Raw genomic sequence first — 25,870 nt, forward strand, 5'->3', positions numbered from 1 at the left:
CATCCGCTTTGATTTTGCCTTTCAGTGGAGGGATTTAAAAAAACGTATAAATGGTTCAGAATTTGTCAGTTAACCTTCTGTTACTAAGTTTTAGTTTCATTACGTTGTGCCCAGAAAATGTGACTAAATGGTTCCACTTTCAGGAATTTATCATGGTTTGCTTTAAAGACTAATACTGGGGTATTGGTATTTGTTCCCTAGAAATTTGAAAATAAAGTTATCAAGTTTATATGGTCTTAACGCAAATTAAAAGACAAGATATTGCCAGACTGGATAAAAGGAAGGACCCAACTACATCTTGTCAACTACAGCTGCTCATTTGTAATGTAATGAAACAGATCAGTTAGAAGTTAAAGCGTGGAGTGGTCGTAAACACTTGCATAGCGCTTACTCCATGTCAAGAACTGTTCTGAGAGGGGCACCCCGGTGGCTCAGTTGGTTGAGCATCCAACTTCAGCTCAGGTTACAATCCCACAGTTCTTGAGTTCGAGTCCCACATCAGGGTCACTGCTGTCAGCCTGCCAGCAAAGAGCCCACCTCAGATCCTCTGTGCTCCTCCCTGCTTGCACTAGACCAAAATTAATTATTATTATTATTATTATTTTTTTAACGTTTATTTACTTTTGAGACAGAGAAAGAGCATGAACAGGGGAGGGTCAGAGAGAGGGAGACATAGAATCTGAAACAGGCTCCAGGCTCTGAGCTGTCAGCACAGAGCCCGACGCGGGGCTCGAACTCACGAACCGCGAGATCATGCCCTGAGCCGAAGTCGGACGCTTAGCCGACTGAGCCACCCAGGCGCCCCAATAATTATTTTTTTTAAAAGAACTGTTCTAAGTACTTCCCATGTATTAGCTCATTTATCTTCACAACCATTGTATGAGGGAGATACTATTACTATCCCCATTTTACAGAGGAGAAAACTGAGTCAAGGAACTTATCCAAGGCCACACATCGTTCACACGAAGTCTACATTTTTATATTTACAGAGCATTCAGTTGCAAGGGGCTTAGTGTGAACAATGTTGCAGTAAAGCAAAAAAGTATACATTTCTTCATATTTGTACACATTTTTGTTTTCTATATTTCTATACCACTCAATACATATAACCTTCAAAATACATCAAAATCAAGTTATGCCACTAAAACTACATAAAGAAACATAAAGGCAAATGGCATTCTTCTATGGGAACAGTAGTCTCCCAAGCTGCTGAAACAAGGAAAAAAGTTAAAGGGTTGAAATTAGATAAGCCTACTAATACTAATGAAAAGAAAGCTAAAAAACAAAACAAAACAAAACAAAAAAACAAACTATAATGATTTAATTATATTAATATCAGACACAGTAGATTTCACAGGAAGCATTGTTACCAGAGATAGAGTCCTTTCAGAATAGTAAGCTAATTTACCAAAATGATAATAAGAATTACCAATGTTTATGCTTCAAATAAAAAGGTTCAAAGTACACAAAGCAGAACTGGTTATAATATCAGGAGATATATACATAGAATGTTTACTAAGATAAAGTCACATTCGGGGCCATAAAACAATTCTCAGTAAACATATGAAAGGATTGAAGTCATACAAAGTATATTCTCTGTCCACACAGAACTAAAGTGAGAATCAATAACAGAAAGATATCTGGAACTTTCCCAGATATTTGGAAAGCAAATAACACTTAAAATAAACTATAAGTCAAGAGAGAATACATCACAAGGGAAATTAGAAATTATTTTGAGCTGAATAAAAATGAAAACACAACATATCAAATTTAGTGACAAGCAGCTAAAAACAGTCTTTGAGGGAAATTAATAGCACTAAATGTTTATGCTAGAAAGGAAGAAAGGCTTACAGTGAATGACCTGAGCTTCTACCTTTAAAAACTGGAAAAAGAAGAGCAAATTAAACCCAGTGTAAGCAGGAAAAAAAAGTAATAAACATAAAAATCAATGAAATAGTAAATGGAAAAACAATACAGAAAACCAATGAAACAAGCTGGATCGTTGAGATCAATAGTACAATTGCTTCTCATTATTTGCAGGAGTTATGTTCTATAAAGTTGTGGGGGACACTGAATTAGAGAACACTGAGCCACTGCTGCTAGGGAGAATACAGGGTTAGGTTGTGCCAGCCTCTGGCCACAACATTATGTCAGCAGATCAGTAATAGCCTGGTTTTATGTGTGTCTCTCTTTAAAGACACCTAATTTACTCCATATTGTTGATTCATGAACATGGGACTCATGGCCCACAGCACTCTAACTCAGGCCCAAACAAACTTTATCTAACGCATACATATTCCCCATAAGGCACACCACAGCCTTCTTGCATTTAAACAACGCTTCAGCACTGCTCGTGGGGACCATTTAAAAAAATTTTTTTTTCAACGTTTTTTATTTATTTTTGGGACAGAGAGAGACAGAGCATGAACGGGGGAGGGGCAGAGAGAGAGGGAGACACAGATTCGAAACAGGCTCCGAGCCATTAGCCCAGAGCCTGACTCGAGACAGAGCATGAACGGGGGAGGGGCAGAGAGAGAGGGAGACACAGAATCGAAACAGGCTCCGAGCCATTAGCCCAGAGCCTGACGCGGGGCTCGAACTCACGGACTGCGAGATGGTGACCTGGCTGAAGTCGGACGCTTAACCGACTGCGCCACACAGGCGCCCCTCGTGGGGACCATTTTAAACAGCAAAACCACCAACAAAAACCACAAAAATGCCCCAGATCTGGCATTAAATAGACGACGAAAAGGGCATTTGTTTGCAGTGTGAGAGCCATCTCATGGCGACTCCTCTTGGCCTTAGCTGGGAACCTGTGTGTTGGGCACCTCAATTTCTTTTCAGTGTCTGTGCATGTTTTCCAACATCTGAAAGCGTTGCAGGTATTGATTTGAGGGTTACAAAAAAATCTTAGCAAGTAGGTGAATTCATAAATACAGAATCCACAAATAATGAATTTCAACTGCATTGATAAGCCTTTAGAAGACACCAATTACAAATATCAGAAATGAATAAAGGGTCACCATCAGACATCATTCAGTTAAAGGATAACAATACTGGCAACTTTAGGCATATAAATTCCACCACTTAGGTGAATGAAATACACAAATTCTTAAAAGGTACGAGTCACCAAACCTCACTCAAGAAGAAAAGGGCAATTTGGATGATTTTATATCTATTAACAAAGCTGAATTTGTGATTTAAAACCCTTCCTCCCCCCCAAAGGAAAAACACCTCCATGCCTAGATGGCTTCACCGATGATGTGTAGCAAATACTTAAGAAAGAAATATACTAATTCTATACAAACTCTTCCAAAAAATAGTAGAGAGAACCCTTTCCAGTGTTTAATAAGGCCAGTGTTGATCCCCAAATCTGAAAAAGACATTACAAGAAGAGAAAACTAAATACAGAGCAACACCCCACAAAACATACTGAGAGAGCTTAAAGAGGATATAAATAAACAGAAAGTTACACCATGGTGATGGACCAGCAACTCAATTTTCTTAAGGGGTCAGTTTATCTGTGTATTCATGGCAATCCCAATCAAAATCCCAGCAGTTTTTTGTTTGTTTTACAGTAATTGATGAGCTGATTCTAAAATCCGTATGGAAATGCAAAAAACTTAAAATGAACAAAACAACTCTGAAAAGAAAAAGAAAGAGGATTTACACTACTTGATTTCAAAATTTATTATAAGGCTGCAGCAAACTAGACAGTGTGGTGTTAATGTAAAACTACGTGTATAGATCACTGGAACAGAATAGAGGACCCACATATATATGGCCAGTTGGGAAAGAAAGATCTAAGAAATGATGCTGGGTCAAGTGGGGATTCATATGCCAGATAAGGAGAGAGTTATAATCCTGACTTCATACTACACACCCTAATTAGAATGAAGGTAAGAGCTAAAACTAAATTTAAGAGCTAAAACTTTAAAACTTCTAGAAGAAAACAGAAACATTTCATGATCTTGGAATAGGTAAGCAGTTCTTAAATAGGACATAAGACAGAAAAGAAGTCCTAGCTTGGGTCAAGCATTTCTTGTGTCTGACCTTTGTGGCCATTGCTCTGTCTCTGTTGCCTAAGTACCCACTGGAACCAGCTGGGCAGTGGCTCCCCCTCCAGCCCTTGGAAGGGGGCAACTTTGGCACTGCCCTGACCCCACTCGGCACACTTGCCCTTCCACGTGCCTGCTGCTAAGGCTGGCTCTACAGTCCACAACGTCCCACCCCACACAGACTCCAAAGACGCCGCTAAGTTGGGATTTTGTCCTCCGCCCCCCCCCCAAACCCCAAGACCACCCTTATCTCCATACAAGGAAATGGGAGTGAAACTTGGTGGTCCCCCTCAACAGGCAGTGAGTGGCTCCACTGTGCTCAGCTATCTCCACTCCTGGCCTTGAACTTTTGGTTAAGATGGAGAGGCTTTTCTCCAGATTCTAGAGGTGATACGGAATTCTTCCTACTGGGTTCATTTGGTCATTTCAAGGGGGACGTAGGCAACATGGGACAGGGCATTGGACATAAAAGGTTGGATCTCCGCCTAGTACCAAAAGTCCCTTTGAGTCAGGGTGGGCCACTCTTTCTAACCCTCCACCACTGTTTGAAAGCCTGACACAGGGGGAGGGAGTACAGAGGACCCTTGCCCTACTGGACATTTGAAGACCTTGGTATTGCAAATCAGCAAATCAGTTCACTCCAGTGCCTATTTATTGAAAGGTCCTACTTAAATTTAGCTTCCTTTAATTAGGAGTTACTCTGGAGAGTCACACAGGTGACTCAGGCTGTGTCTTCATGCAAGTCCTCTACTCACACAGGGGTGGGGCCCTGACCGAGACCCTGTCTCCCCGGTGACAGGTGTGTACTGACCACTGCGCCAAGGTCAAGAAAGGAGGTTACAAGGACCCAAAGGCCCTGAGGGATGAGTAGGACTTGAATGGGCAGAGATGAGCCAGCACCAGCAAAAACAAGGAGGTAAGAAGTCTCCTACATGTTTGGGGAATATAAAGTTTAGTTTGACTGGAGCATGGGATGAAGTTAAGGATTTGAAGAGACAAGTCTGGAGCCAGACTTCAGGGCTGGGGGATTCGGCTTGGTTTGATAGGAATGAGGGACAGGCCCACCGGTCAGAGCAGGGCAGCGGCAGCCTCCCCGGGAGGGTCGACGCAGGGCGTTACGGGGTGCGTGCCGGAACTCCAAATCGGACTCGTACCAGAGGCCATGTCCTGGGAAGCCCAGTGTCGCTGGGGAGGGGAAGGCGGCGCACCCGGAGCCTGAAGTGTCTCTGGGGGCCAGGCCGAGGTGGGGAGAGCCCCGAACCCCTGGTGACGCGCGACAGTGAGCACCACGGTCCTCAAAGCGCCTTAGCGGCTGCTCTACCCCCGTTCCGCGTCCCGAGAGGGGCAGCTCGGGGCTGAGAGATCCGGGAGGTCCCAGGCTCCCAGGCCGCACCTGGAGAGCCCTGGACAGCCGCTGGGGTCCCTTGGCTACAAGAGTTCTCTGAAGCCGGGCGGGGAGGCTCGCGGAGTGGGGGGCCCGCGGAGCCTCCTCCTCCGGGCAGCCGGCGGGGTGGCCCCGGGCTCCTCCGCCTGCAGCTGTCGCTGCCTTATAAGGCGGGGGCCGGGCGGCGCCGGGGGAGGGGCTGCGGCCGCCGGGCCACCTCCGAGGCTCTCCAGCGGCGCGGGGAGGGCGAGAGAGCGCAGCGCAGCGCAGCGCAGCGGCAGCTGGAGCCGGGGAGCGCGCCGAGCGGGCCATGGGCAAGTCAGGTGAGCCCGCGGGCCGGCCGGGCGGGCTGCGGGGACGGCTCGAGAGCCTCGGCTCGGGGATCCCCGCCTTCACCGTCCCCCGCGGCGGGCTGGTTCCCCGGGGAGCGGGACCGCCGCGGCCACGCGGGACCGGGGCTCCGGCTGCGCGGCGAGACCCCCGGCTGCGGGATGGGGCGGCGTGCGGGGCGAAGCGCCCGCGGGCTCGGCGCCGGCGGTTTCCGGGGCAGCCAGGAAGCCAGGGTGGCCTTCGGGCCACCGCGAGAGAGGGAGGGAAGGCGAGACCGAGGGAGGGTCCCCTTGTCTGCGAGCCAGAGATTGCGTCAGGGAGGGCTTCCAGGCGCTGGGGATTAGCGCTCAGCGTCCGGCCAAGGCGTGGCTTTGCTTTGTTTCTGGAGCAGAGTTAGAATCGGCAAAAGCCTCCAAACTATGACAGCATCTCTGGCTGCAAAACAGCTCGCCCCAACCAACCCTCAGGACAGCTCTGAGCATCCTTTTCTTCTGTCGTCGTCCCTCCTCCCCTGAGCGCCCCCTCGGTGCCAGGCTCTGTGCCAGGCTCTGTTGGCTCCACTCGGGCATATACACTCGCGCTTCCCCCTTACGTCTGACCTGTGGCTGCGCATCCTCATCACTGTGGCTGTCGGGGTGAACTTTCTAAAATGCAGATCTGTCCTGTCGCTCCCTAACACTTTCCATCCCACTGTCCACAGGTGAGAGAGTACACACTCTTCCCTGGGGCTTGGAACCCCCTGAGAGTTGGTCGTCACCCGTTAACTCCCCTACACTCAGCTCTTAGGAGGCTGGCACGCTGCTCCCTCCCCGGGGTTCCTTTTCCAGTGCTCGCCGCCACCTTGCCTCTCCCACTTCGCTGAGGTGGCAAATCCTCCCCATCTTTCTAAGCTCAACTCGGGGCTGGGACCCCCTCCCTGATTTCCCCATTCCCCCAGAGGGACGGCCCCACTCTGGGTCTTCTTTGTTGCAGCCCTCCCAGCAGTCAGCTTGGGACACTACCCCAGCCATGGACCTGTTTCCCACAGATTCCTCACTGCTGGTGGCCAGGGACCATGTCTGTCCCAGCATAGTTCCTGCCTCACAGGAGGCTCTCAGTGAACAGCTGTCCAGCAGAGTTCAGGAGTCCTGCTTAATGGGAAGCTGGGGTTGTCATCCTCAGGTGGGTGAGGCTGGGTCCCTTCTTGAATCTCTTCTCAAGATCCAGACTCACGAGGTACCCATGCTGGGAGTAAGTGGCCTTCCCTGGCGTTGTTCCTGCCCTGCCCTGACGGTCTGGCCTTCAGCCCTGGCTCTGCTAATCGCTTGCTGTGTGATCTTGAACAAGGCTCTTTCCTTCTCTGTGCTTCAGTTTCCCCATCTGTACAGTGAGGGTGGCCCCTATGATCTCCAGTATGGAAAGGTGACATAAGGAGTTGTCATGTAGTAAAAGAACAGGATGATAGGTGATGATGGGGCAAGAATGCGGCAGATGTGAAAAAGCATTTTGAAAATCAACTCCTTTCTCTGTACCTTAGGAGAAAATCCGCAAATTCTCTAACGTTACATTTTTATCAGTTGTTTCTGGCTTCTTCTTTAAGCCGCAGACCCACTGCTGTGGAGGGCATGGCCTCTGTCCTCAGGAGTATTCATTTGGATCATGAAATGAATCACAAAGCTAATTGAGGAGGAGGGTGGATAGGCTCCAGTGATAGGTGGGAAGTGATTCAAGCCGCAGGGCAGGTGCCGGTGGTGAGTGGTAGGAGCTCAAGGGAAGGGGAAATCTGTGCGGAGGGGACCTTTGCAGCCTCCTGGAGAGTCTTGGGGATTTGGACTTTACCCATGGGCCCTAGGGTGCCATTGAAAGACATTGATCTAAACACGGCAAGACCAGAGTTGTGCCAGGGTGGACCAGACGGGGAGGGTAGAGGTGGGGGTCAGGGGGAGTTGCTGCAGTTACTCGGGAGAGAGAGATGGAGGCATCTAGGACTGCAGAGGAGGAGGAGAAGGGTTTTTGAGATAGTAGCCAAAAGTGGACTTGGAGACCAACTTACTGTGAATGTGAAGAAGGGCCAGCCTTGTGAGTCTGGGTGCGGGATGGCGGTGACACCTTGTGGGACTAGAGATGCACAGTCAGGCCAGTTCAGAGGAGGAGGGCAGTGCAGAAGGCAGGTAAGAGCTGGTCCTACCACATACCCAGGGACCTTCCAGAATGCTGGTCCAGGCGTATCTCCCTCACAGCCACATGCATTTTATTTGGCTGTCCCAAGGACCATGAGCCCCCAGGTAGTGTCTGGCCCCCCTAAGGGTCTTCAAGAGAAAGTGGCTTTTCTGGGCCCCACGGGCCTTCAGCACAGGGCCAGCCTTGAGGTTCCAGGCCACCAGCCTGAGGTTACCTGCGCCTGCCGTCCGATAGCACTCACAGATACCTATCCACACAGGGGCTTTACGTGGTTCCAAAAAGACCGGGGTAAAGAGCCAGCCCCTGCCTCTTCTGGGCCTCAGTTTCCTCATCACTGCCTAGGGGCCAATCTCTTTTTTTTTTTAACGTTTATTTATTTTTGAGACAGAGAGAGACAGAGCATGAACGGGGGAGGGTCAGAGAGAGGGAGACACAGAATCTGAAACAGGCTCCAGGCTCTGAGCTGTCAGCACAGAGCCTGATGCGGGGCTTGAACTCACGGACCGCGAGATCATGACCTGAGCTGAAGTCCGCCGCTTAACCGACTGAGCCACCCAGGCACCCCGGGGCCAATCTCTTTTTAATATTTAACCTCAGATATATTCCAGAGCTGCCTGGGGTTGTGGGCATTGCCGAAAAAGTATCAAACAACCGTCACAGCTTAAATTCCAGAAGACACTCAGCCCAGCACTTAGAGTTTCCCAGGACCTGCTCCTCGCCCTGGTCTCCCTGCTGGCCTTCAGTTTCCAGCACGTGTTATGGAGGCAGAGAAAAGCAATGACCTTGGGCTCTGTAGAAGCCTCTAGCCCCTAATAATCGTGATTACCAATTATTAAGCTCCTACTACGTGCCACACCTGAAACTAGGTATTTCATTACCAACATCTGTAACAGCGCTACAAGGCAGTTATTATCAATTTTACAGGTTTACAGAGGTTGACTCACCTTGTCCAAGTTCACACCTTGACCAGTAAGTGGACAGACTGGGATGTGAACCCAAGTTTCTGACTTCCCAGCTGTGTGCTTGCCCCTCAGACACACTGACCGCTTTTCTACCTGCTCCCCAGATGCTTCTCACCCGAGATGCCAGCCCCACAGGGAACTCTACACACCCTGCAATTATTGCTAAGTATCTTAGTGTCCCTCCGCCCACATCTCCCAGCACCCAGGGAAGTCAGAGCAGAGGGCCTTTGGGGACCAACTAGCCCAGGAACTTTCTACCAAGTGGAGCTGTCACACCTCTGCTAGGGGAGGCTGTGTGGGCTGGGTCACTCCCAGCAGTGTCATTGCCATCAGTTGATTTTATTGAAAAAAAAAAAAAAAGGAGGGGGGAGTAGTTCAAAGAAAGGGTTTCCTGCTTTGAAGATATTTTGAAAACCACAGATGTCATCCTTCCTTCACACGGATGGGGAACCAGGCCCAGAGAGGCAGGGACTTGCCCAGTGCCTGTGGCAGGCCCAAGGGGCCACAAGTGGGGCTGGAACTTGGACAGCCGCTTTGTAGGCGGAGCAAGCACTCTCCCGGCCCTGGTTCCTTCAGTCCTTCAAGGAGTATTGTCCTCCCGCAAAGGGGCAGCCGGGCCCAATGCTCCGGGACATCCTTGTTCCAGTAAGCAATTGGGCAACTCTTCAGTGACCATCATTTTTGTCATTAGGGAGAGGAAGACGTATATGAAGTGGAAAGTGTGTGAGATTTGAGGGAGGGAAGAGGGCGAAGGGAGGGACATTCTTACATTTGGCTTTATTGTGGACTCATTGTGTGACTTTGGGCAGTTCATATGTTCAGCCGTTCCTGTTCTATGGTTTCCTCATCTGCAATGAGAAGCCCTCCCATCCTAGTGCCTTCTCTGTGCTAGTGTGGGACTTTCATTTATTTGTTTGTGTACTCGTTCATTCAGCAAACATCTAAGCCCAGAGGTACCGAAAGAAGTCATCAAAGACCAATTTAAATACCAGCAGCCCTGCTTTCTCTAGAATCTGGGAGGGGCGGGACCCCTGGCTGGCAGTGTCAGCCAGCACACTCTTGATCTGTGAGTCATGAGTTCAAGACCCCTGTTGGGTATAGAGATAACTAATAAAATAAATAAACTTAAAAAAATTTGTTTTAATCTAGGAAGGGCTTTGACAGGGCAGTTTCTCCGAAAGCCAGAGGCCAAAGGATCTCTGCCCAATAGTGATGATGATAATTATAGTTGACATTTAGTAACTGTTCATTATGTCCCAGAACTGTTCTAACGCATTTACATAGACCAATTCATTGAATTTTCACAACAACCCTGTGAGGTAGAAACTGTTATCCCCATTTTATATATGGGAGAAATGTGGCACAGAGTGATTAAGCAACTTGTCCCGATCGTACAGTGAGTAAAAGCTGGGATTTGCCTCTTGAATTTCCTGGAAGCCAGACTGAAAGAGCAAGAGCTACCCATCTGGAACTCATTCTTTTTTTTGTTTTGTTTTTTGGTGGGTTTTTTTTTTTTTGATCAACTTATAATTTTTCTTCCTGATAAACTAGCACAACCAGCTTTGCCCCAAAGGCGGGACTAGGTCGCTTTCCAGCCTCTTGCCAAGGGGACAGAAGGGGCTCGTTCACAATTCCTGCCCTGACCCCTGATGGGCCTCTTTGGTGGGGATTCTGGAGAGGGCAGAGAAATGAGTCAGGCCCAGGGAGGCCTCAGAGGACGTTCAACGCTGAGGGAGGAGCCTGTCCTAGCCCAAGGGCAGGGAGAGGGGGAGGGGCACGACCTGAGTCTATCTGGCAGTTAGAAGCTTGGGCCCCAAGTTCAGACCTTCAAGAGTCCCCATCCCAGTTCAGTGTCCTCTACTCTAGCAGAGACAGCCCAGTCCTGCCACCCTCTTTCAGCCCCAGAGAGCCATGCCCAGGCAGCTCCTTCCACCTTCCAGAAGCTCTGAATTCAAGCCTCACACCTGCCCCCTGGAGCTTCTACTCCTGAAGCCCCTGATTTTCATCTGGGGCCCCTCAGGCAGGTCGTTCATAAACGGCTTGGCATGGAGGAGGCTCTTGAGAAAGTTCTTTTCTCCTCATACTTCCTCCTCCTCGGGATCTAAAGACTCAGCCTCCCCAGACCTGATCCTCCTCCTGGATCTGGAAACCCTGCTGTCTCTTCTATGCGCTGTCCTCTGTGTCGTGGCCCTCGGGCGTGGTGTGGGGTTAAGGACAGGGTTTCCCCCTTCGCGGGCCTACTACCCCTGGACCAGTTGTGAGAACTTGGGCAGGTTACTTCCCTTGTGGAAGTAGCCTCAGTTTCCTCATCAAAACAAACAAGCAAACACACAAATAAAACCAGGGGCTCCCACAAAAGGTGGTGATAAGGGTGATAAGTAAATAAGATCGTGCACCGGCCTGGCACCTAGAAATAGTTGGTCAGCAAGCAGAAGAAGGGATACCTTCTTCATTCTGGGCTGGCACCCTGAGCCTGTATGACCTCTCTGAGCCTCGGTTTACCCTCCTACAAAATAAGGACATAATCACTGCCCTCCCCCATTGTGGGGTGGCTGTGAGGGCTCTCCCTGCCTGATGTGGGGATGGGGAGATTTTCTTTGACTTTTAATCTTTGTGTGTAGATGTGTTCTTGGGTTTTCCTACAGAGCGAGGTGTGCCTTTTGCTGGGTGTGGTCACAAGTGGTATCTTGCCTCCGGGAGGCCCTGCTCTGAAGAGCCACCTGGGAGGGGACTGGCCTCCGAGGTGGGAGGGACTCTGGGGCCAGTGGGAGATGTGGCCTTGGGGCCCCCATGCCTTCCAGCCAGGGGTGGGGAGAGAAGTTTCCCCTACCAAAAAGTCTTCCTGACCCCTTTCTAGAAACCCTGGCCCAGGAAACTGGCCCTGCTGGAGACAGTGACCAGCTTTGGCTTCTGGGCACCAAGCTTAGATTGGGCACAGGAACTTTCACTTTTGTTTCTTTTTACTTCCCACATTCTGGGAGTGCAGTGACCTAGTTTCTAGCAGCCTTATATGTCCCTCTCTGCCAAAAAGACTGCAGGACCTCCAGCTACTGGGTCCCCTGCAACCTGAGCCCGGCACTCAGGGCTGCTTGAAACAAACAAGCTTCATCTAAGCTACCCACTCCTCCCCTGTCTCCCCTTCCTCCCCATAGCCCCGGATACACCAGATTCCCGGTGGCCCTGGCTTTCTCTGTGCCTCTCCACCTCCTCACTACCTCCTCCGGGAAGCTTTCCCCATTCATTGATGGTCCGCATTGCCCATGCCACTCAATCCCGTGCACCTCCTGTGGTGTCCCACTGTGGCCTCCCCAGGACATAGGAGATGGAAGGGACATTAGTGTGGGCCTCGCCAAGCCTGTCCCTCAGATAGGGATCCTCTGCCACCTTGACCTCGTGCACCCACACCTGCCCCTGCATGTACACATACACTTATCTTGATCACTCCCTCTCCTCAGAGAAGCTCAGAACTCCTTGGAAGTCTGAGGTGGGTCATTCAGTTGTCTCCTCTCACCCCACCCTGATGGGACCTTCTGAGATCTCAGGATTTGAAGGGACTCGAAAGTCATCTGACTGGCCTCCAGTGCCTGAATCCTTTTGAGAGAAATCACTTTGCTTGTATTCCCCCAGTGCTGGAGAGCTCATTACCTTGTGAGGTTGTCAGTTTTTAGAAAGCTTTGATTGAGAGAAAGAGCTTTCTTAGGCTGAGCTGAACTCTGTCATCCTGCCTTTTCTACCCATTGACCCCGACTTTGCCCTGTGGATCCCAGAATTCATCAGAGGCCTCCACTGTGTCTTCCAAAGTCTGATCTGCAGGATGAACATACCCAGCATTGTACCCATTCTTTATAAGACCCCCATTTCCGGCCCCTTCTCCACCTTGTCACCACTTCTGGACACACTACAGATGGTCGCCACCTGCAGACAAGGCCGGGGCCAGGCTGGGTGAAGCACACCAGCTGGACACCGGCTCGTGCAAGACAAGCAGTGCGCTGCCCGGGAGCTGGTGGGTTACTGGCCGCCGAGTCGCCCCGCTGACTCCTTTGCACGTCACCAACAGGAACCCCTTCTGGTCCCCTTGAGTTGCTATGGCTTCCACCCGAGAGATTCTTTAAGAACCTCTGTGACTCCGTTATCCCAAATACCACATTAACATGCCAAACCCCAAATCTTTTTTATTATTGTGGTAAAAAACAAAACAAAAAAAAAAACCACACAATGACATAACATTTACCATGTTAACCATTTTGGAGTATACTGTTCAGTAGTGTTAAGTATACTCACGTTGTCGCACAACAGATCTCCAAACAGTACCTTCCCTTTTCTTCCTCCTTCCCATAAACCTGAAATCTTTACCTTTCATACCAACGAGGGGTTGGCCCCTTTCTTGGCCACAAAGACCTGAAGAGTTCAGATCGCTGCTCCGCCTCTGCCCTGTGCCCAGCTACCATCACCCCTTTGTTCAGTGTCCCCGTGTCTGCCCCCGTGTTTGCCTCCCAAATCCTGCCATTCAGCCCCGCCTCCCCCTGCCGGCGCCTTGCTGTGACCAGACCTCACGGAAAGGCAGTGCTGGGCCCCCAGGGTCCTAACTCTTCAGGTCACTGGAACCCCCTCGGGCAGCTAGCCACCACTGGCATTGCCTCACCTCTCAGGGCCGCATTTAGCCTAGAGCTCCCTGAGGGCAAGCCTTCCTTCTGCTTCTCCTCAGAGACCCAGTGGGATTTGATCTGAAGCCCCAGGGGACATGGGGAATCTGGCTGAGGGAGGGGAGGAAGATTCCCTGTTGGGTCATCTCAGCCTCTGGGGCGAAGAAAAGAGCAGAGGAGAGGAGAGGAGAGGAGAGGACAGGCAGCCTGGTGAATGAGCTGGGGGCAGGGATAGGAGTGGCGCTTCTTTCAACCCTCCACTTTATTCCTTTGCTGCCCACAGCCAAGCCTCAGGGAAGGGTCCCGCCAGATGGGACTAGCTCAGTGTCACCCCGCCCTCCCGGCCATGGCTCTTACTCGTAACCCACCCAACTCACCCCATTTCACAGAGGGGCACTCCCAGATGCCTAAGGCTGGTGCTCAGTGACTTCGCAGTCAGCCTGACTGGCTCCTGTACTGGCATCCTTGGGGCCTCAATCCAAGGGGCCACCTTCCCCATCCCCCGGCCCACGTTAGGTTGCTTTTCTCCAAGTTCCCCTTGCCCTCTGCTCACCTGCACCTTAGCCCTCTCATACTCTTTGCTAGTGTCTGTGTACAAAGCTGTCTCCCTTCTGTTTGCGAGCTCACTGAGGGCAGGACATTTGTCTCTGGACCTCTCACACATAATCTAGGACCTGGAGTAGAGAAGGCGCTCAGAGAGCAGACAAACAGATGCGTGGATGATGGGTGGATGGCTGGCTGCTGCTGCTGCCGAATAGATTATGAATCAGAAGATGGATGGACAAGTGGCGGGGAGACGGATGGAAGGTGTGGGATGGATGGGGTTCCATCTCAGATCCAAACTGCTGTGACTTCTGTCTACTGTTGACTCTGCCTTCACCCACTTCTTCTCTCCCTGACTCCAGCCTCCTTCACCTCGTCCTTTCTGAGGTCATGACCCAGTTGGGCCCAGGCTCTACCTCTCCCTTCAGTGCACCCCTGGGTCCAGCTGACCCCACCCTGCTCCCCAACACCACCACATTCTTTTCCACTCTGTCCCTCACCCCACCTCCCCGGTGCTGTCCCCCCTGCTCCCCTTCTTCACCTGTCCCTGTCACCCTCACCACAGCCACGCCTGTTCTTCCCGGTCCCCACCACATCCTGTGGGTCCAGTCTGAGATATCCAGTCTCCGCACATTTTTTTCCCAGCGGTTCCGGTTCCGTTGCTCACTGCCCCGCCCACACCCCCCCTGCGTCTTCTGTGCACCTGCGGCCCATCCTCCACCCAGCGACCAGCAGAATCTCTCAGAAACACAGATCTCAGGAGCCCAGCCCCCTGCGCCCATTCAGTCGCTTCCCATTGCCCCGATAAAGACCCAAATCCCTAATGTGGTCCATAAGGCCCTAGGTGACCCGTGAGGTGCAGACGCGCAGAGATGTGGAAGGTGACATCAGGGGTATGAAACAGGGCATCGTGGTTGCTCGGTTGGCCCCGGTGCCCAAGGGCAGCAGCGGCCGGTCCCTGTAGCCTGAGGGTTGAGCTGGGCGTCACTCTGAAGCCTGCCATCCTGCTTTTGGTGGGTCTTTTCTCTGCACTGAGACATTCTCCATTTTGAAATTATTGCAGCTTCCAAGCAGTTTAATAATGAGGTCCTGAAGGCCCACAACGAGTACCGGCAGCAGCACGGCGTCCCCCCACTGAAGCTCTGCAAGAAGCTCAACCGGGAGGCCCAGCAGTGAGTGTCCCCAGAGCCCCGGCTGACTCTGACCTTTCGTGGCGCTGTGGCTGCAGTCGTGGCGGGGCCCTGGGGTAGCTGGACGGACATAGGACTGGGGGGCAGAGGCAGCCAGGCTTGAATAATCCTTGAGCCACTTAACCTAGGCAGGTCCTTTTCCTCCGAGCCTCAGTTTGCTTCTCTGTGAAATGAGACTGTTGGGGGCTCAGAAGAGATGCTGGCACGATGCTCCTGTTTTGTGCAACTAGCCTGGGGCAGGGAAGGAAGCTCAGCCACACCAGTTTAGGGCTCATACTCTGGGGTTCCCTGGGCTGCACCCGCTCTGAGGAAGTACATGGACTCTGGCAGGTATTCGGAGGCCCTGGCCAGCACGAGGATCCTCAAGCACAGCCCGGAGTCCAGTCGCGGCCAGTGCGGAGAGAACCTGGCATGGGCCTCCTACGATCAGACAGGTAGGTCACTTTCTCAGCTGCCCCCTGCCAACCCCCCCCCCCCCCCCCGCCTGAGCTGGGCCTGGGACATCCAGTATTCAGGCCCCTTCTGGCCCCAGCACCTTCCCCCGTGTGGCCTTGGTGCTACCGGCCCAGAGAGAGGCGCCCCAGAACCCTCCGCCTCTGTTCCCAGGGGCTGGTCACCACAAACTCTCCGATGGCCGGCTCAGGGCCAGGTCTGTGCTGGGTGCCAGGGACACAGAGATGAGTCAGACTGCCCAGCCCTCCCCTTCGGAAGAGCTCCCAGCTGAGGAATGGGGGCAGGGGAGACAAATCCATTTCTGTGCCCTTTTTGTGCAGGGTTTCAGCATGACCCTGGGGGTGCCTCAGTATCCCCAGCTACAGAAGAATTGTACTTTCTTCACATTTTTCTTTCTTTTAAATGTGGTGTATTAACTTTTATCACCAGAAAAATGCAATTGAGCTTTTTCCATGTTAGAAAAAAAAAAAAAATGAGAAAGACAATTCCTCCATCCAAGGTCACAGCCTGGAATGATGATCCCCCCACACTGACCAAACATTCTTGAGCTTCCTGGCTCGGACAGGGCTGTCCGGCTTTTTAGGAAAATGCTGGAGAGAGCTACTGTGCCCTCTGGGGCCTGACATTCCTGGGAGTTCCCTGGCGGGGGGGAGGCCCTGTGGGCCTCCCGGTTTCCCCAGAGCAGCGGGCCTCCCTGAGAGGTGTGCGCATGCTCCCCAGGAAGGTGGGTGCCTTTGGCCTCCTTTCCAGGCTCAGGCCGCTGGCTTTGGTGGGCCTGGGAGAGAAGTCTCACCGAAGGGGTGGGAACAGATGTGATTGGTTCCAGCCTTGCGCTGGCTCCCCGTGGAGCCTTGAGTGAGTCACTACCCTCTCTGGCCCCAGCTTCCCCATCTCTGTTTCGTTAGGCTGTCTTTATCCCCGCCCTGGATCTTCTGCAGCTTTAAAAAAATCCCAACACCCGGTTCCTCTGGAGACACTGATACAGGCTGTGGCAGGCCCCAGGCCTCAGCAACGTTTCGGTGCTCCCCGGGTGAGGCCAGTGTGTAGCCTCTGTTGTGTAAGGTCTTGCTACTCAAAGTGTGGTCCACCGGCCAAGAAATGCAGACTCAGAGCCTTTACCCTCGACCTCCTGAAGTCAGAACTTTAACAAGCGCCCCAGGTGATTCATGCACAAATCACAGTTCAGAGTGGGACTAAGCTGTGGGATCTGAGGCTCCCGGCTGTGGTCCCGACACCAACAGCTCCCAGAGAGATGCTGGGGGTTTTCTCCTACCAGCACCTGCCCGGCGGGGGCCAGCCGATGCTCTAGGTGAGGACCCTTCTGCCTGCAGTGGAGACCCTGGCCCACCAGCCCAACTGCCTTTCTTCCTGTGGATATTTCAGGAGACAGACGCCTCTTTTGGGTGGGATGAGGGCAGAGTCTCCCGAAAACTCAGAGCATCATTAGAAGCCCTTGGAGTACGTTGCAGTCAGCCCTTGTACGGAGGCCCAGAGAGAGGAAGGCCTTGCCTAGGATTACATAGCAAGTTGGTGGTAGGGCAGGGACACAGAGGCAGTCCTCCAACCCCAGGCCAGGGCTCTTCCCAATCTCCAACAAAGCTCTCTCTTCAGCCTAGATACACTCCTGGGCAGGAGTCCCTATCTCGGCTCACTGGTGCTTTATCAGACATCTAACTGTGGGGTGGGTGGTTTGGGGTTAACGGGAGAAGATGGAAGGAGTAGTGAGTGAGTTGATTTTCCTGCTGAGGTGTTGGGTTTTGTTTTTTTTTTTGTTTATTAATCTTGAGAGAGAGAGAGAGAGAGAGAGCACGCGCTCTGGAGGGACAGAGAGAGCCACCCAGGTGCCCCAATCCCGCTGCTGAGTTTTAAGCAGTGTCTTTTCCCTGCAGGAAAGGAGGTGGCTGATAGATGGTACAGTGAAATCAAGAACTACAACTTCCAGCAGCCCGGCTTCACTTCTGGGACTGGTGAGTGATGGGATCACACCAGTGGCCTGGTCCTGGGCAGGGTTGCCCTTTGGAAAGGAACTAACGCTCTGAAAAGCGGCCATTTCCCTCCTATTTTACCTCTTCCGTATTTCTCCTGTATGACTTTGCCCAAAGGGCAAAACTCTCTTTCGCCATCACTTCTCCCAACACGCACACATCCCCCTCTATCTGAGAACACCCGAGCCACGGATTCCCTCCCCACCAGCTCCAAGTTCTCTGGATGACTAGAGTGTGTGTGTCACAGGAGGCTGTGGATTTTAACCGCTGCTCAGTGCTTCCTCCCAGGAGTGGCACTATGGCCCATCATCCTACCGCCAGTCTTGCTCCCCTCCGATCCAGCCTGGGCCCACAGCCAGAATATTCGAAAGCCCTCTCTTCAGGAAAAGGGCCAGACTGCTCACTCTCTCCTCCTGGTCTTAACTCCTTCCCCACTCACCCCCTCCCCCAACACCCTTCCCAAGTGCTTCCCACACCTACAGCCTCCCAGGCTCCCCCTTCATCTTCTCTCTCCAGTTTGGGGTTCAGGTGAGCAGAGAGCCTAGATCTGCTCTCGGCTCCAGCACTGTCAGTTGTGTGAACTTGGGTTGACTCCCTGTGCTTCCCCCGTCCCGGAGGGTGAGGGGCCAGGTGGTGGCCTTTAGGGGACATTCTGAGAGCTGGTGTTTAGATGCGGGGAAGGGCCAGCTGTGGGACCGGCTTTTCTGCGAGGCCTCCAGAGTGAGCGGTAAACATTCAGCTTACTACAGCCCCACCAGCTGCTCTGTGCTCTGGGCTCGCTCCTGCCCCTCAGCAGGCTTCCCTCACCTGACACCCTCTTTCCTCAGAACCGACTCAGATCCGCTTGCGGCCCAGGATGGGTCGGAAGGGGCTGTGAGTTTCTCTGACCGAAAGGCACCAGGGAAACTGAAAGGGGGGTTCTCTGCCCACCCCCTTCCCTCTCCCCTCCCCCATCCCACCCATGGGTGGGGCCACTATGGCCTCTCACCCCCTGGAGCATTCTTCCGAAGCAGGAAGTGACACGCTGTCGGAGCCAGTCACTGTTTCCTGTGGTTTGCTGCTCACCCTTTTGGGCAGGGGTTCTTTCGACAGCGTAGGCAGGACTGTGGGGCAGAGGTGGAAGCATCTGCTGAGGCATTTCTCCTCTCAGCTCCCCGGGCTGGGGACAAGGAGGCCGCTGTCAGGGCCCTAAGTAAGAATTGACGGTTGGATGGCAGTTCAGTTGAAGGGGTGAGGAAGGGAACAGGAACAGCTTCCTACCAGTGTTTAAGGATGTATGTGCAGACCTGTCTTCTTTTCGTAAAGTTCGGCGTCCAGAAGACATTTTATTTCAGAGCGTCTGGATTTGCTTACCCCGTGAGCAAGACTCGCGAGCAATCAGACATGTGTCAGAGCGAGTTATTAGCGTTGCTCATGTGCGTGGCACTTGACAATTATAAAGCGCCTCCACAGCCACGGCCACGTGAGCCTCACAACACCATTCGTAGGCGGGGCTTTATTCTACCCATTTTGCAGAGGACGAAACTGAGGCCATAAAGAGGAAGAGTCTTCTTTTATATCTCCTATCCTCAGTCTGATGCTTTTTCCGTGGCCCCTGCTTCAAGGTGGGAATCTCACAAGGGTCAGAGCTGGGAATGGGACTCAACTTTCCTTGATCACTGACCGCCTGTCCAACCTATTGGCCCACATCTCCCAGCCCGAAAGAGGAAAACCTCAGAGCAACTAGCCCCTATGCTGTCCCAGGTGCCGGTGGGCAATGCCTGGGGGAGACAGCCTGATCCTAAGACAGAAGCACGGCTTTGGACGGTGTTATAGTCAGAGCCTGCAAGACCCTTCAAGATCCTCGGGCCCATTCCCCGTGCCTCAGCCTCCCCAGAGCTGCTGTTTACAGGGATTTCCTGGCCTGAGTCCATGATGTAGGGGAAGGGCCTTTGAAATATCCTGTAATCTATCCCCACCCACCTTGGGTCAGCATCTTGTGACGAAGGACACAGTTCTGTGCTATGTGTTGTGTGGAAAGAAATGGTTTCTTGCAATTCCTTTGTTATTTTCTGTTTCAATGAGTCGGTTGGTTTGTTTGTTCTGAGTAAATAATACTTTTACACGACATGAAACTTGCAAACTGTATGAGGTAAAAAAATCTTCCTTCCATCCCTGGTGTCCAGAACTTTCCCTTCCAACCAGTGATACCAGTTTCTTGGGTATCATTCGAGAGTTGTTCTGATTTTATACCAGCCTTTGTGTAAATATGTTCTCTTTTTCCCTTTTTTTTATGTGTCAGATATATGATCTGTTTTGCACTTTCTTTCTTCATGCAGCAGATTGCCAGAGATTGTTCCCTATTAATACAAAAAGAGCTTTTTCATTCTTTCTTACTGTTTTATGTTATTCCTTTGCAAGAATATACTGTAACATATTTAATATGCTTTCCAAATGTGTATTCTAGCAAGTTTGGGTCCATAGCAGAAAAGAGGATGTGATCCCTTTTGTGGGGGGTGGGGAAGAAACTGTAAGTGATTTAGTTAGAAACCACTGTGTATCTGATGGTCGCTAAGGAAGTCATGTTCTTTAACTCATCTCCGAATACCCATACTTAATTATCTCCGTAACCAGAGACCTCCCCAGCCAGAGGAAAAATTACTTAGTCTCATCTGTTTGGAAAAGGCTTCCACAGGCATGCAAACTGCTGATGTGCACCTTGTGTCTGTAATCACTTCCTTGGCAACCGGTGGATAAATGGCAGTTCGTCCTTGTCTGGGCAGCGGAGAGAGTGAATGGTCAGTAGCCAAAGCATGTGGTTCTCTTGAGAGAAAAGGCTGGTGTGGAAAAGGGCTTGAGCCTTAATGAAAAGGCAGCTTTTAGAAGCAGTGACATCTGGCAAAGTTGCTGAAAGCCTGGAGCTGTGACTCAAAAGTGTAAGGACCAAGGGTGAATTGGCAAGAAGTGTTTCTCCTCTATTTTGAGGTGAAAATCAGAGTTTCTTGGGCATTGGTTAATACAAGTCTAAAGATATGTGATAAAGAAGCATAATTGAGCCTCGGGTTTCCTTTCCTGTAGTTCTGGCTTTGATTTTATCACGGCAACTCTACTCATCAGTGTTTATGTTTGGTTATTTTCACAATTTAGTAATCTCAAATCTTTTATGGATGTAGACAAAGCAAAAAAGTATACCTAAATTTAATAGTTATAAAAATGGAGTTCAACCGTAGGGCGAAACACACAATTTAATCAATGAACATTTTTTCAGTCCTTGCCGTACATGAGACACAATGGGAGGTATCAACTGTCGGGTTGGAAGAGTGTGACTATCTACTGCTCTTTCCCTTTTTCTTTCTCTTTCTTTCTTTCTTTCTCTCTCTCTCTCTCTCTTTCTTCCTCCTTCCTTCCTTCCATTTTGTGGTAAAATATATTTACCATAAAATTAACCATTTTCAAGAATGCAGTTCAGTGAGAGATTAAGTACATTCACATATTGCGCAACCATCGCCAAGAACTTTTCAGTCATCACAAATTGAAACTCTGAACCCATTAAACAATAACTCCCATCCTTCCCTCCCATTTCCCCACACTTAAGCTCTGGCAACCACTCTTCTACTTTTGTCTCTATGAGTTTGACTATTCTAGGTACCTAATATAACTGGAGTCATTGATACTTGCCCTTTTGTGTCTGGCTTATTTCACGTAGCGTGATGTCCTCAAGGTTCATCCGCAAGGTAGGATGTACCAGAATTTCATTCCTTTTTGAGGCCGAATAGTATTTTATTATATGTATACATACAACATTTTGTTTATCCATTTATCCATTGGTGGATATTGGTTTTCTTCCCCTCTTTTGGCTATTGTAAATAATGCTGCTGTGAACATTGGTGTACAAATATCTGAGTCTCTGCTTTCAGTTCTTATGGGTTTATACCTGGAAGTGGAATTGATGAATCATATAATAGTTCTATAGTTAATTTTTTGAGAAGTCACCATACTGTCTTCCACAGTGGCTGCACCATTTTACATGCCCATCAGCAATGCATAAGGGTTCCAATCTCTACACATCCTCAACAATATTTGTTATTTTCCTCTTCTTTAAGAAAAAAAATAATATCCATCCTAATGGACATAAAGTGGTTCCCCTCTTTCTTTCTTAGCTGCCTTGTGGGAAACTTAGCTCCTCTGATCACCATTTTCCTCCTTCCCTCTATCTCTTCCATTCTTCATCAGTTATTTATTGAGCATCTACCTGTGCCAAGCTCTGTGCCAAACACTGGGTATGTTGTGGTCAATACGAAAGGTGAGGTGCCCACCCTCAAAGAGGAAACATAGCCTCTTCAGTGTTGCTTTAGCAAATGAATGCCATTCTGTGATAGGGAAGTAAATATTGACTTGTCAAAGGATCTCTGTGAGTCCTCAACAGTGAAGGTGGGAGGGATAAACTCCCAACCTCTACTCCTAGGAGACAGAAGTATTAATGGTCACTGAGCAAAGAAGCCACTATAGCAACTCTTTGACCGCAAAGCAGAAGGGGAGTTGGAAGCTGAGCTATATTAAAAGCTCAAAAGAAGCAGTGGGTGAGGGGCAGGGAGCCTGAGATGCTGAGCAGCTTAGCAAACCATAGAAGTGTCTGGAGGGTCAACAGTAGCTTGAGAAGGAACTGAGCTGTTTGGCTCAGAGCAAAGGAAATTGAAGGAGGCTCTAACCTGTCAAGGTCTCAAAGAGCTCAAAATAGAAAGCCTGCACTTCAGTGAGGGCAGAACCCAAGTCTAAGATGGTTCTTCCATATGCCTTTTCATTCATTCACTCATTTCATTCATTCATTCATTCATTCATTCAACAAAGGTTTACTTTATACTTTTCATGTGCCAGGCTGTGCCAGGGTACTGAATTTACTGAAATAATTTCATTCTTGCCCCTGTGAGTCTCATAGCCTAGTCAAAGAGCCAAGCAGATTAGCAAGAAACCAAACACACATAACATTGCAAATGGTAAGAATGCTGAAGGGGAAAAACAAGGTATGATAAGATGATCTCGGGAGGGAGGTGTTCAGGAAATGAGTCACTGTGAAAGGCTTCCCTGCACAAGTGATATTCAAGCTGAGGCCTAAGGGACAAGATGATGTTGGTCATCATCAGAGCAGTCCACACAACGGCCAGTGTGTGTAAGGGCTCCATGGTGGGAAATAACCTGATGTGCTCAAGGAATGGAAAGGAGGCCATCAGGCCAAAGCCTTCACTTTCCTCACTTTTATTCTAGGTGCAGTTGGAATCAGTTGAAGGATTTTTAAGCAGGGAAGTAAACAGATCTGTCTCAAAACGGTTACTCCGACTACTTTGGTAGAAAGTGAATTAGAGGACGCAAAGGCAGATGCTAGGGAACCAATCAAGGGCTATCCCAGTGGTCCAAGTGAGAAAGTTTGTGGTTGAGACCAAAGTTTGGGGAGTAGATGGACTTAAGATATATTTTGGAGTTCAAATCTTCAAGATTGAATGATGCATTGTTGAGGGAGAAATGTGGGAGAAGGAGGGATATAGACCAACCCCTAGGGTTGTGTGCATAAGGGGACCATTAATGGAAATGGAAGGGAGGAAGAAGAGCAACTCTGGCGGTGGGGGAATGGGGAGGGCGGGGAACCAAAATCAAGGATGAGGTTTGGATAGGTTTGCCTATGAGTCATCCAAGTGGAAATGTCAAGTAAGTAGTTGTATCTGGAATACAGAGATTTGGGCTGGAGAAATACATTTGGGAGCCAGGGAAAGATGAAATTACCTAAAGAGGACAGCAAGAAAAAAACAGAGAGCCCAGGACTGAGCCTTGGGAAGCACAAGCCCCTCCAACGTTTACAAGTGAGATGGAAAAGGAGGAAGAAGAGGCGGTGAGATGGGGATGCCCGGAGAGGGCAGCGTCGTGGAAACTAAAAGAGGGGAGTGCTTCGAAAAGGGGAGGAGTCGACCCTATTAAATGTTCCTAAGATGTCAAGTAAGATAGAGACAAAAAGGGGTCTTTGGGGAAGAACATGGAGACAGATCAGCAGTGACCCTGAAGACTACAGTCTGCGGGGAGGGGTAGAGTCAGGTGCTGGTAGGGTGTCATCCTAACTGTTGGGGTCACTCAGCTTTGTCGTGATCTCTGGGAGACCATGAAACCTTTGGGCATCGAGAATTGATGGGGTGAGGAGGATCTGTGTGGCTGATTGAGAGGACGTGATGCCTCAGAAAATCAGGTAGGCGGAGCGTTCTATGTCTCCTTCCTCTGATCGGTGTGCGTGAAGATGAAGCTTCCCAAGCCTTACAAGACAGTGCAGGGGTCAAGAATCCTTTGAAACGTCCTTCTCCAGATTCTGCTAACCGACCTGTTTCCCTCTCCCCCTGCCTGTGCCCCTATAGGACACTTCACGGCCATGGTGTGGAAGAATACGAAGAAGATGGGAGTGGGGAAGGCATCTGCAAGCGACGGGTCTTCCTTCGTGGTGGCCCGATACTTCCCGGCAGGGAATGTCGTCAACCAGGGCTTCTTTGAAGAAAATGTCCTGCCTCCAAAGAAGTAATTCATTAAACGTAATGGGAAGGTGGCAGACTGAGCGTGGATACGAAGTTCCTAGAACAACAAAAACTCAGCGGTGTGTCTGTCCCTGTGGGTGTACGTGCTTGGTGTGTGTGTGATGCATGTGTGAGTGTCTCTTGCACCACACGCTTGGATATACGGTTATGCATGAACTTATTCTTATCAAAGGAAGGAGCAAATGAAGCCTTTATCCTAATGGTTACCTAGACCACAATAATTTGGACTTCAGGGGAAAAAAAATCAACTTTAAAACGTTTGGTTGGTTTTTTTTTCAAGCAAACTTTTTTTTGTATATTTCTTATAATATCCATCCCTGGTCTTTTTCTATTCCAAATGTTTGCGATGCTTAGAAGTGAAGTTCATTTTGTGTGATCTTCTTGCATTGTAATCTACTTTTGGTAGATACTTAGGAATATTAAACTCGCGTGTAAATGTAACATAAAACAGCTTTAAACACATAAACATAAAGCAGCTTCCATTGGAAACATGGGGCAGGCAGCAACTCCATTTCACAGCATCGTTGGGATTTCTCCGTTGTAAGACATGATGTCATCTGCGTGCCTCCTGGAATTCTCTGATGGGAATGCCAAAGAACAAATGGAGAGAAAAGTTTTACTTCCTTGCATTTTCTACCTTTAAATAGCAGACTAGCGCCACTACCACTACCCTTGCCCCCTCCCACCTTTTTTCTTAAAATCCTCTGGCATTGAAGAGCTCAGTATGTGCCTTCTGGTTTCTAAGGCCTTGGGTCAGGCCCGAAGCTGCCCCCTCCCCCACCCCGGCCAGGTGGCCCAGGGCCTGTTCTGGGAGAAAGCCCCTCACAAGGCCTGGGCTCGCGGCCAAGCATCCAACAGATGAAGTCAGTGCGCGTGGGGGTGAGTGTGAGCTCACCAGGGCCCCCAGAGGAAGCCCTCCAGCCTCTGCCCTCCCCTCACACACAGGGCGGGAGCCGGGCCTGTTCCTGGCGGCTGTGGCTGCAGCTGTGCTGGCGGCCCCTCCAGGAATGTGTGACAGGCCCAAGCGTTCCAGGGAGATATCCCGGGTGGGGGGTTAGAATGGCCAACTGGCTTCTGTGTTTTGCCTCAAACTACACAAAGTTCCTCTGAATAACAATTTCACATGGTCCATGTGAGAAGAACCAACCCAGATGCCAGGCTGAGTGGCGTGAAACTGGCATCTCCGAGTCCTAAGATAGCAAGGGTGGGAGTTGGAAGGCTGCCGGCTTAAAGACCGATGTCTGAGCAGGCCAGTCAGGAAACGTGCTTCCTGAAGGTCTGTGTTACACTGTGAACACAGCCTCATGCTGTGCCCTTCGTTTCACCCAGGGATGTTGACTAAGACAACAATAAAATCTTTTTCTTTGGTGTAATATCTTCCATGTCATTCGTGCCCGATTCTTAACTGGTGACTAAGGTAATCATAACCGTCGGTTCCTGTCTCAGGTAACTCAAGCTTCTGAATACCTCCAACCTCTCCCCTGTACTTCGTGCCTCTTGGGCAGCCATGTTTTGATCCATGTGACCCACCCTCACACAGCTGATTGGGCTGAAGTGGACACGTGATCCAAGGGCAGCCAATCCCTGGGCTGACCATGGACCAGGAATTTAGCTAAG

The 25,870-nt window shown here is 50.3% G+C and overlaps 1 protein-coding gene across 2 annotated transcripts; it reads left to right on the plus strand.

Annotated features, from left to right (window-relative positions):
- The first annotated feature begins 5,628 nt into the window (after positions 1–5,628).
- GLIPR2 (GLI pathogenesis related 2) lies at positions 5,629–25,626 on the plus strand. 2 transcript variants are annotated; one of them, XM_019454512.2, is made up of 5 exons: positions 5,629–5,765; positions 15,144–15,252; positions 15,601–15,704; positions 17,613–17,690; positions 24,080–25,626. In XM_019454512.2, exons 1-5 carry the CDS (start codon positions 5,753–5,755, stop codon positions 24,238–24,240), a joined length of 465 nt encoding a protein of 154 aa, XP_019310057.1. In that variant the 5' UTR covers positions 5,629–5,752; the 3' UTR covers positions 24,241–25,626. The 2 variants fall into 2 exon arrangements, with proteins under 2 accessions (XP_019310057.1, XP_019310058.1); XM_019454513.2 differs by lacking the exons at positions 15,601–15,704; positions 17,613–17,690.
- Positions 25,627–25,870: the final 244 nt, after the last annotated feature.

This window comes from Panthera pardus, unplaced genomic scaffold (genome assembly GCF_024362965.1).
Source record: "Panthera pardus isolate Hobbes unplaced genomic scaffold, ASM2436296v1 HiC_scaffold_20, whole genome shotgun sequence".
Lineage (NCBI taxonomy): Eukaryota > Metazoa > Chordata > Mammalia > Carnivora > Felidae > Panthera > Panthera pardus.

What these genes read in the sequence shown, in the direction of transcription:
- GLIPR2 (XM_019454512.2), top strand. An exon ending in CTCAACCGGGAGGCCCAGCA is followed by an intron (nt 15,253 to 15,600) that starts GTGAGTGTCCCC and finishes GGACTCTGGCAG; the next exon opens with GTATTCGGAGGCCCTGGCCA. An exon ending in GGCCTCCTACGATCAGACAG is followed by an intron (nt 15,705 to 17,612) that starts GTAGGTCACTTT and finishes TTTTCCCTGCAG; the next exon opens with GAAAGGAGGTGGCTGATAGA.